Source organism: Manihot esculenta, chromosome 7, assembly GCF_001659605.2.
Source record: "Manihot esculenta cultivar AM560-2 chromosome 7, M.esculenta_v8, whole genome shotgun sequence".
Lineage (NCBI taxonomy): Eukaryota > Viridiplantae > Streptophyta > Magnoliopsida > Malpighiales > Euphorbiaceae > Manihot > Manihot esculenta.
The window spans coordinates 29,109,457-29,121,567 of record NC_035167.2 but is presented as its reverse complement, the minus strand read 5'-3'; the positions used below and the strand labels follow the sequence as shown (position 1 = coordinate 29,121,567).

The following is a 12,111-nucleotide window of genomic DNA, read 5'->3' as shown; positions in this document are numbered from 1 at the left end:
TAAACATTATCTCTACACACTTAACCTAATATTACAATCAGTAATTTAAAATATTAATATTAAATGGATATTTTTAATTAATAAAAATTAAATAAACTGTAATTTTAAATAGATAATATGATTTTAGACAATATAATTTTTTTAAATATCGAGTGTATAAGACCAGAAAAATTGGAAAAAGGCCAAACAATGCCTACGTGTCAGTCATCGTTAGATCGGCGCTCCCTTTGGATCCGCTGTCCTTTCACAGACCAAAAAATTTTTAATTAAGAAACAAACAGGTAAAAAAAATTAAATTAAATTAAATTAAAAAATAAAGAAATAAAACCAATAATTTTCGCTCTCCTCTCTGTGCCTTATCTGGTATAAATTCTATTTATAGATAATTATAAATATATTAGTTAAATTTTATTTTTAATAAAATATTTGAATTACCACATTTAAAATTTCGGTGCGGAGTGAAAAAAAAATAATAAAGAAAAAGAAAAAATCGAACCGGAGTTTCGGTTTCGGAATTCTGAAATCCTGGACCGAGCCACCCGTATTGCCTTAAACGCTTTCTGTGTCTAAAAAGCTGATTTGATTCTCTCTCTAAAATCACTCTCTCTCTCACATGTATTTTATAAATTGTGATATCATTCTCCTGTGTGATCTCTCTCTTTTCTTCTTCTTCTTCTTCTTCAATTTTTCTCTTTACACTTCACATTTTCTCACCTTTTCTTTTCTTTCTTTCTCTATACGAATAGAAAAGAAAGTTAGGGTTTTGGTTTCTCTCTCATTTTGACACAGGAAAAGAATATCACGGAGAGACAATAGAAACAGTAACGCATTCCAAATTACGCGTACACCTTCATAGGTACGTCTCTTTCCACGCTTCCAAATCCCTACAATTTTTTTCACTATTTCAATTTTAACGTTTCTCATTTCCTCTATTTGATTTCTTTTTCATTTTTTTAATAAAAATTATGGATTTTAGATGTCTTTGTTTAATTTTTGACCTTTGTAATGTCATCAGGTGATGATGAATTCAGACTCTACGGATCAGAATCCTGTTAGGGCATAGTTTTTTTCCTTCATCTTTCTCCCTTTTTCTTTTTCCAGTTTTCGGCACTACTTTGAAACTGAATTTAGATTTCGGTTTCGGATTTTAGGAGATTCAATTTTTTTTTATTTTATTTTTTTGGGGTAATTATGTGTATTTCGTGAAATTAAAGAGTGATTATTTCTTATCTATACGTGGTAATTTTGAGTGTGGATAGTGTGAGGTGGGGTAGGGATTGTGTGAGGATGACGGATTTTCAACCTTCACAACAAAAACCTGAATCAACCGATGATGCCCGCGCTGAATTCGAGCGGGGATTGGAGGAATTGATGCGTGGCCACTTGGATGATTGTATGTCGTTTGCGTCATGTAGCACCACTCGTAATGCCGAGGAGGAGGATGATGAAGGGGATCAGCTTGTCCGCAGGAGACGTAGGTCTGATCTAGAGGGTGATGACCTGGCCGAATCATCTGCTGCTAGGAGACGCCACTCCCGCATTTTAAGCCGTTGGGCTGCTCGCCAGGCACAGGAGATGATAACCACTATTGAGAGGAGGAATCGTGAATCAGAGTTGATGGCGCTTGCGGGTTTGCACACAGTTTCCATGCTTGATTCCTCATTTTTGAGGGAGTCGCAGTCGCCCACTTCAAGGAGGCAGGGAGCTGTTGAACGGCCTACTACTCAGGCATCCGCTATTCTTCAAATGTGGCGGGAGTTGGAGGATGAGCATTTATTGAATAGGGCACGGGGCAGAGTGAGGGAGAGAATGAGACAGCAAAGGAGTGTGGAGTCCAATACAAATATGTCAAGTACAAACATGTCAGAGAGCCGGGGTAGTGAGAATCCAGGAAGCTTGGTGGATGCAAGTGAGAGCGAGAATGAATTTGTACCTTGGTCACATGAGCAGCTGGACACACAGAATGAGAATGGGGATACTAATGGGTCTAGTAGGGAGCAATCTCCTGATCTTGGTGAAGTTGAGAGGGAGAGGGTGAGGCAGATTGTTCGAGGATGGATGGAGAGTGGCATTAGCGATCGTACATCTAACGTGTCCCAAAGGAATGACAGTCCTAGAGGGGAATGGCTCGGTGAGACAGAACGTGAAAGGGTCAGAATTGTTAGGGAGTGGGTGCAGATGGCAAGTCAGCAGCGAGGAGGTCGTGGGGGACGGAGGGAAGAGCAGACTGCTGGACTTGATGCACAGGTTCGTGATGGTTCAGCTGCTGACCATGATGAAGGGCAACCAGAGCATATTCGTCGGGACATGCTGAGGCTTCGTGGAAGACAAGCCCTTCTTGACCTACTCGTGAGGATTGAGCGTGAAAGACAGAGGGAACTTGAAGGATTGTTGGAGCATCGAGCTGTCTCTGATTTTGCTCATCGCAACCGCATTCAGGTTTATTATTTACTGTCATGATTTTTTTTATTATTATGGAATTTTTTTACCATGTTATTTACCAGTATTGAGTCTATGGTGATCTCAACATTATAATTTACACATGCTTGTGAACTATGTGGTTCTTGTTTTAGCATAAGCCTTAGTTTTGTATGATACTTTTGTCAGCATATAGTGTACATTTTTCTTATATGATTGATGGGTTTTGCTCTCAATATCTGCTGGAAATTCCAATTGTTCATTTGCAAGGGCATCTTTTATTTGTAAATTATACATGATTCTCTTAATATTATTATTTGCTAGTTGAGTAAGAAATAAGAGATATTCCTTGCATATTTTAATTTCACACCTAGTCGGAAGTTTGGGCTTCTTAACCCTTTTTTTAGGATGAATTTATCTGGGTAAACCCTTCCTCCCTAGTAATTATGTTTTTAGGAAGATTGAATAGGGTTTGATTTTCAGTAGATCCACTTCCACCTTATGTCTTAGCAATTCAGCTGGTTTATGAGTACGGCAGGCACCATATTTGTAGTTTTCCCTTCTCTGTAGCTGATGATGTTTTACTTAGTAGTAATTATTTATTTTTCCTAATTGAAGTACTTTGGTTATTAGAAGCTTTTTACAGGATCTTTTATTTATTTGTTTATTTATTTTTTTGCTTGTATTTACTGGGTTGAATTGCTTTTAGATATCTCACTTTAGTTTTCATGGTTATACTTTTATGTAATCGATTAAACACAGGACATTTAAACGCAGGGTTTCTATATATTCTTCCCCAGTGGTGGAACTTCTTATCTTTGAGTTAAAAGTGAGTTTAGGTGTTGTAGCTTCAGGTTTATAACAGATACATCTTCAACAAAGTAAATCATAATAATTTAAAATTGCAATTAAGATGGTTGAAATTTCTCCCCTCTGTTCTTTAGAATGTTTTCTGATATATTAACCTTAGGGTTTTGGTTCATGTATATAATCAATGGCTTGATTACTAAATTGTAGTATCTTTCCAGTCATTACTGAGAGGTAGATTCTTGAGGAATGAAAGACCTGATGAAGAAGAGAGACCACCTTCAATGGCTGCGAGTGAATTAGTTCAATTAAGACAACGTCACACGGTATCTGGATTAAGGTATGGATTTTCTCTCTTTTCATGACACAAGCCTTTTGATTGTTCTTGAATATTTATGTCACAACTTATTTGAATATTTTGCATTGTGGTTTCTATTTTCTAGGATGCTACTATTATTTTTATCTGCCTTTAGACTGACGAAGTAGCAATAATTTTATTTACAATGTTGCCAGTAAAGACAAGCATTATAGATCTTATGATAGGATGATCTCAGATGCATGTAACTTTCTTGTTAACTTCTTGTTGCTTTTACCAAATTGTCGATGTGGTGGCTGGCAGGCAGATTATAATCCAAATGTTTATGTGCTTCTGCTGCTTTTTATCACAAACTCAGAAGTTATATCAGCTGATGGCTGTTATTCTAATTGCCATCAAGGCTATAACATTGTCGACAGCTATGCAGAACATGCCATTCTGCAACCCTGTGCTCCCCGCTCCCCTGTTCTGGATTCTTTGTCAAATGTAGAAAAGAAAAACATGTATCTAGTGGTATTTACAGCTGCTGTTTCATTAATGAATTGTATAGGATTTTTTTGCTATATAATCTGGAGCGAAACCATTTTCCTTTAGTAATTGTGCTTATTGCTCTTTGGCTTGTTTGTATGTCAGCTGTAGTGATGACACAGCTACTGAACAATATAAATAAGAGACATTGTGGGTGTTATATGATTTCCTGATGTTGGATTGATTTCTTTTTCAGGGAAGGGTTCCGTTTCAGGTTGGAAAATATAGTTCGTAGCCAAGCAAGTGGCCATTCTGATAGCATACCTGATAATAATGTCACTGATTCTGGAAATGATTGGAATCAGACACACACTTCTCAGAATATCCAAGTTGAAGCCAATGAGCAATTGCAATCTACAAGTCAAGAAAATGACATCCATCGGCTGTCTGATCAAACAGACAACTTACAAAGCAATGCAGCTGCCAATAACATGAATTGGCAAGAAACGGCAGGCCAAGCTGGGGGTTGGCAGGGACAAATTACAGATGATGAGGAACGTAATTGGCAACAGTCAGACTACAGTCGATTCAATGAATGGAGAAATGGTGATGCTGAACCAATAGACAGGAATTGGCAAGAGAATTCAGTTAATGACTGGCCCCAGGAAACAACTGGAAATGTACAGAGTGAACAAAGTCGCCCACAAGAAGCTCCAAGAATTTGGCACGAGAATGTTTCTCGCGAAGCTGTTGAGAATTGGACACAGGGGCCTTCTGATCCTCCAAGAACGCGCCGAGCTGTTCCAATGAGAAGATTTAATAGATTTCACCCACCTGATGATGATAATGTGTACAGTATGGAACTTAGGGAACTTTTGAGCAGGTATTTGATGATGGATAATGATTATATCTTATTTCTTGAGCTTCATAGTCCTTATCACTAAAATAATGAAAGTTGCTCTTCATCTTATAGGAGAAGTGTTTCTAATCTTCTTCGAAGTGGTTTCCGTGAAAGTTTGGACCAATTGATACAGTCATATGTGGATAGGCAAGGTCGTTCTCCCATTGAGTGGGATCTGCACAGAAACTTGCCAACACCGACTCCCACTTCACCAGAGCAGGATGAGGACCAGCAGAGAGATGAACAAAATGAGGATCAGCGTGATGGTATGAACAGACCTTCATTAGTTTTGCCAGCTCCACCTGTTCCCCCACCTCAGCCTCTTTGGCACCAGGATTTGCATCATACTAGCTGGTCTCGCCATAGCATGCAACGCTCGGAGCTTGTGAGTCATTGTTCCATTATGAAGCTTACAGTGTGTTATTAACAAATGTTTTTATTCTATTTGTTTCTTTACTGAATTATTTTATTTTATTTATTTATTTGATACTTCATTGGATTTCTGGTCAGGCATTATGTTTACCTGTGTCGTGCATTTATAAGGGCAGATGCTTTTTTCAAGTTTTTTTTGTTTTTGAACCACTGTTTCAAGTACAAAAGGATGAAGTTAATGGTTCATGGAAGCAAACTGATGAATTAATCTATCTCCTCCCCCCATATTTATACATATTGCAAATATGCACATACTCCTCCCATTTTCTTGGTGCAATGAATTTGTATAGAAGACTGGATTATTTAGATGTCTAATGTTTTGAAAGTAGACTTCATACCTAGCAACTCTTATATCGTCAACAAACTGGGTCTAATTCTGTGAATGCCTCTACATTTAGTAACATGTGGGTTCTAAATAAGGATTTTGATGTGGTGCAGGAGTGGGAGATGATTAATGACTTGAGAGCTGACATGGCGAGACTTCAGCAAGGAATGAATCACATGCAGAGGATGCTGGAGGCCTGCATGGATATGCAACTTGAGTTGCAGCGTTCTGTCAGACAGGAAGTGTCTGCAGCTCTGAATCGATCAGCTGGTGAAAAAGGTTTGTGTTCACTTTCATTGTTGTTGTTGTTGTTATTGTTATTGTCAGAACATAGAATTTAACATTAGAGTTGTAAGGCCATGTTGATCATTTGCTTTTCTATACTTATCATCTTAAAGACGTGCATAATTTTACAGTGTTGATTGCTGAGACATCTGAGGATGGATCTAAATGGGGCCATGTCAGGAAAGGGACATGTTGCGTCTGTTGTGACAGCCACATTGATTCTTTATTGTACAGGTATGAAGTGAATTGCAACAATGTCATTCTGTATTTGATTCAGCAGCATTGTTGATTTTAAATGTGAACATTTGCGCAGATGTGGTCACATGTGCACTTGTTCAAAATGTGCAAATGAATTAGTTCGTGGAGGAGGAAAGTGCCCATTGTGTCGAGCACCGATTGTTGAAGTGATCAGAGCATACTCCATACTGTAAAGAGGAGGTAAAGAAAGAAAGCAAATAATTGAGAAATTGAATAGATTTTGTGATGAAGATGGGAGGAGGAAGCATACTCCACAAGGCCATATCTATTAGAGCGTCACAGATGTTGCCACAGGTTTTCTGAATATATATGGAATGTTGTGCAATGTGTAATTGGAATAACAAATGGCACTCAATTCTTCATTCTTCCGTAAATAAAAATGTTTTGTCAAAAATTCTTTTCATTTCAATTACTTCCTTTCCACTTAAACCATGTAAGGGTACTCCTTCCTTGCAGGGGAAAATGAAGCTAAACCTGCTTCATTGGGCCTCAGCCTGGGGAAGGTGGCGAGTGAGAAAGTTGGTTAAATGACTCCTTGTGCCAGGGCCTAGCTTTCATTGGGTAAGATACGGAAAATGATAAACTAACTTTTTAATTGAGGTCTAGACTTTCCATCTGTTGCTCATTCTAAATAGAGACATTGCATCAGATCATGATAGGACAAGGGACGAGACCTAGGTAACTGGTTGAGATACGCAGCAAAGACCTCACAAGTAAGTCGGTATCAATCAGCAGAACATTGAAAACTAGCTAGTATCCATTCAAGAAAGTAAAAATTATATTCTAATTGAGCACAATTTTACAAAGAATAACCTACTTCTATGGAATTCATGTTCCACTTGCATAGCATGCTAGGAATTCGTGTCCAACTTTCATGTGTTGAGCATGATAATAATACGCATTGTTAACATGAGCAATGAGCTGCTGTGAAAGACTCCCTATCATTCCACAACACCCCTCAGAACCAAAAACAAAAAGGCTTCATATGTACCGTAGGTTCCACACGTTACGCAATGAAGTAACATGTACCCTTGTGCTACCTAATAGCTTCAGCAACAAATATCATGCTGTGTTTTGGAGGTAACTGATGCAAAATTCTCATTTGACAAATCAAATCTCATTGTCAATTTACTAAATATTATCTTAGATGATGAAAAAATTTAACTTAACTCGGTAAGCTTGCAAGCAGCAAAATCAACAGCCTCATCAAAGTTAACAATGTTAGAGAACATTAGCAAATGAGACAACGTCACTACAAGAACTAAATCAGACCTTGGGAAACGAATTAAGGCATTTCATAATTTAAGCTTCATGGCCCACAAAACCTGCATCAGAATCCACAAGGGCAGAATAAAGAAAAGGCAAACTATACAACTAATAAATAGAATTTTCAGGCAGAACCCAGATCACTAATGGCATAATACAATGTTTGGACTATTCAATAAGGAAATTGCAAAATTAAAATCAACTGAACCCACAAAATCAAAGGAATTGAAAGCTAGCAATGAGACTAAAATAAGGAACCAGAAATTTCATTAACTCAAAGCAATAAAATTTCAATATAAAAAACCATAACCAAACAAAACTTTACATCTAGAAACCCTAGATCCCTAATCTCTACAAGAACAATTCTAAAAAAACCCAACATTATAGATCGATGAAAAGCTATCCCTGACTTTAGGAACTAGTGAACTTAGTAACAGCCTTGGTCCCTTCAGAAACAGCATGTTTAGCAAGCTCTCCAGGGAGAACAAGCCTAACAGCAGTCTGAATCTCCCGAGAAGTGATGGTGGGTTTCTTGTTGTATCGAGCAAGCCTCGAAGCCTCTTGAGCAAGTTTCTCAAAAATGTCATTTATGAAGCTGTTCATGATCCCCATAGCCTTGCTAGAGATACCAATATCAGGATGAACCTGCTTCAACACCTTGAATATGTAAATCTTGTAGGTCTCTACACTCTTCTTTACCTTCTTCTTCTTCTTATCGCTAGAGCCTTCCTTCGGCAACTTTTTCTCCGCTCGGGGCTTCTTCTCTGCCGGTGCTTTCTCCGCCATTGCAGGCTTCTTTTCAGCTGGTTTCTTCTCAGCTGCCTTGGGCGCCATTAGGTATAGAATTCAACAAAGAGAAAATTTTCAAGTTACGATTTTGGATTCGCCAATATGAGTAAAGCGGGGAGATGCAATTGGTTATATAGGAAAAATTGGTGAAAGGTGATTGGTTGGTTTTGTAGAAACGCGGATTCATGAAGTGGACGGTTGGATTTGTAGAGATGGAAATGAACGGCCGATTTTTAAAATGGAAAATATTTGGGCGGTTTTGACTTCTTTAGGCTTGGCGCGTGTGGAAGTGACAAAAGATATGAGGGAGTGAGTATAATTTGGGCCCAATAAGCCCAATAGTAAGGCTTCGCCCAATTTAATAAAAATTCCAAATTTTGGTTTTCCCTTTGGAAAACATTTTTTAAAATAATATATTCAAATAGTAAATAATTCAAAAAGATTATATCGTTGGAGAAATTTTTATTAAATTTGATATTTTTGAAATTATTTATGCTTAAGAGTTATGAAATAACTAAATTTTAATTATACATAATAAATAATGAAAATTTTCTATTATATATAAAATTACTAACTTTATTTAATTTTAAGAATAAAAATTTGATGATTCTATAATATCTGATTTAATCATTTTATAATTAAATTTAATTAAGGAAAATTTAATTTTAAATATTAAAAATTTTAATATTAATAAAAACTTTAACCATTATAATAATATATAAATTCAGAATAATAATTAAAATTAATAATTTTCATAATATTAAAATTTTATATATTAATTATCAAAATCAATAATTTTCAATAATTTTATTTTCAATATTTAATATCAACCCAATCATTATCATTATCTTTTTTATTTAAAGGGTTGTGTATCCAAAAAAAAAAAAAATCCTAATATGTATATATAAATATATAGGGAGTGGGAGGAAACATAAGTATTTTTTTTCTGCTTTGATTTATATATATTTTTTTAAATTTTATTGTAATAAATTGATTTTTATAAGTAATAAATTAAAAATTAATTGAGTAAATTTCATATTTTAATATTTTAATTTTAATGAATTATTAAATTGTAAAATATATATTGCAATCATTGTAATAAAAAAATAAATATTCATAATATAATTTTATTATATATTTGAAAGTAATATAAATATATCTTTAAAATGGTGAGTGAAAAAGTTCATATAAATAAAAATCTCATATAATTTAAAAAATTATTTATTTAATATTTGCAGTAATGATTTGTTTATTCTATTTTTTTTCAGAGTAAAATAATTTATAATATTAAATAAGTGAGATAAGTTTTTAACGTTATTAGTTTTAAATTTATAATATTAACAGGGATGTAAATGGATAGCATAATCATAAAAATTAAATTATTTAAATTTGAATTGAATTTAAATTAGTAATATTTAAATTTATTTTAAATCTGATTAAAAATTAATCTAAATTATTCGAACCGATTTCAAACTCGATTATTATTATTTAAATAAAATTTAAAGTATAATATATTTTAATTAAAAATTTATATAAAAAAATTTTTTATTAATAATTTCATTTAAAAAATTTAATATTTCTAAAAAATATTTAAATTTTAATTTTTAAATAAAAATATATAAAAAATTTATAAATATTGTTGTAAAATATATTTTTTATATTAAATTAATTATTTATATAAATGAATTCTAAGAGTGAATACCCTAGATATAAAACTCAAATTTGATGTGAATTTATCACATATATTATTTTTTAAATTTAAATTCATTTCAAATTCGATTATAACTGTTTAAATTTATTTTATTAAAATTTAATCGGATCGAATATTTAAAAATATCCGATTTTTTAGTATCCCTAAATATTAAGAATCTATTTACAATACTGCTCATAAATTAGAAAATAAGCTGAACTTTTAGCTCGTTTATTAAACTGACCCTAAAAATTAAATTCAAGATTAATTCAATTTAGCAATAGAATTGAGGTAAATTTCAAGTAGTTAAGAAACTGAGTACATTCTATTCGAAAATATTAGTAGGAGAAGACGTTTGTTCTTTTAAATTATCCATTAAAATTATTCATGAAATTCCGAATATATATTAAAAATAATCATAAGATAGATAATTTTTACGAGAATCTAAATTATCTTAAAAATTTTAAAAAAATAATCCGTAGAATATATGTTTTCTTTTTTTCTAAAAGACGATATATAACAAATTCCTCAACTTTGCTGCTACTTTGTATGAATTTCAATTAGGTCCAAACTTATAATTAATCTATATTTATGTAAATAAACTCTTATGCCATCCAACAAAAATGTATTGGTATTATATATTTCAAATAAAAATAATTAACTAAAAAGAAAATAATTAAATTTAAATATTACCTTTCAAATAATAAAGAAATAAAAAACATTTAATTAATTTTATAAATTATATATATACTTTTTAAATCTTGTAAATTAAAAAAATAAAGTTAATTTCAAAATAAGAATTATGACTTTAATTTTAATATTTCAGAAATTAAAAAATAAAATAAAATTTTAAATAATTTATGCATATTATTTTAATTATTTTTAAAAATGTGACTCATTTTAATTTTATAAAAATTAAAAAATAAAAATAAAATATATTTTATACATTATTTAAACTCTTTTTTAAAAATATAGCTACTTTTAAATTTTGCATGAATTAAAAAATTAAAATAAATTTTATATATGAATTTAATTTTTTTCAGAAATATGGTTAATTTAAATTTTTCAGAAATTAAAACATAAATAAATTATTTATATATATTATTTTAACTTTTTCAGAAATGTGATTAATTTTAATTTTACAGAAATTAAAAAATTATTACACCTGATATAATTATAAAAAAAATAAAAGAAAATGTCTGTAAAATATAGTGCAGGTGTAAAAATATGTCTAAAATAATAATAGAAATATAAAAAAAATAATTATTATTATATTCAAACCAAAAACAAAAACTAAAAAATAGTAAGTAAAGTTATAATTACGGTATATAATTGGATATAAAATAATTATTTATTGATAATAAAAAAAATATTTAAATTGAAATTAATTCAACATAACCATATAATCAAGTTTATTGATTTAAATCAGATTGATTTCATAAATATAATATTGTCTAAGGATGGATTATGACTTTTTGATGACTTTTTGAATTGTATAGCATTTTGAGAATCAATAAATTTAGGCTAATAGGTTTAAAAACATTAATAATTTTGTATGTTTATATTCTAATTTAATTTTTTTAATTAATCTAATATTTATATTTTAGTGTAATTTTAGTTAATTTACATCTTTAAATTTGATAATTTGCTAATATAAAATATGTATTATTATTATTATTTTTATTAAAGCCAAGGGATCAATCGACTCAATTGCGGCTGACTGAATTCAGAAACACCTCATCTTGGGGAACAATCATCAGTTATTGCCACAATGTTTGTCCCTTGAATCCTTAAAGATAAGGTGATGTCTTGACCCTTGACGATGTTTATTATTATTATTTTATTTTTAAATTTTTTTATTTAAAATTTAAATGTAAACTCAATTTAATTTAAAGATATATATTTTTAATCCTTAATTCTTGTATAAGATTTTTTTAATTTTTGAATTTCTAAACAAATTTTGATATATTAATATTAAAATATTTTTAATAAAATTTTAAGATTTTAAATTAAGAAAAATAAATATTTTAAAAAATATTTAAATAAATAATTAATAAATTTTTTCATATCACAAAAATTAAATAACAATTTTTTTCCATAATTTTTATCATCACATTTCCCAATATATATTTTTTTTTTCGCATCTTTCTATATAC

At 31.4% G+C, this 12,111-nt stretch overlaps 2 protein-coding genes across 2 annotated transcripts; one reads left to right on the top strand and one right to left on the bottom strand.

Annotated features, from left to right (window-relative positions):
- Positions 1-609: 609 nt before the first annotated feature.
- LOC110619366 (fl(2)d-associated complex component) lies at positions 610-6,613 on the top strand. The gene is made up of 8 exons (XM_021762765.2): positions 610-856; positions 1,016-2,439; positions 3,447-3,565; positions 4,266-4,892; positions 4,983-5,295; positions 5,781-5,946; positions 6,084-6,186; positions 6,266-6,613. Exons 2-8 carry the CDS (start codon positions 1,288-1,290, stop codon positions 6,381-6,383), a joined length of 2,598 nt encoding a protein of 865 aa, XP_021618457.1. The 5' UTR covers positions 610-856; positions 1,016-1,287; the 3' UTR covers positions 6,384-6,613.
- Positions 6,614-7,715: 1,102 nt separating this feature from the next.
- On the bottom strand, positions 7,716-8,388 carry LOC110618711 (probable histone H2B.3). The gene has a single exon (XM_021761926.2). The coding sequence runs from the start codon at positions 8,308-8,310 to the stop codon at positions 7,888-7,890; it is 423 nt and encodes a 140-aa protein (XP_021617618.1). The 5' UTR covers positions 8,311-8,388; the 3' UTR covers positions 7,716-7,887.
- Positions 8,389-12,111: the final 3,723 nt, after the last annotated feature.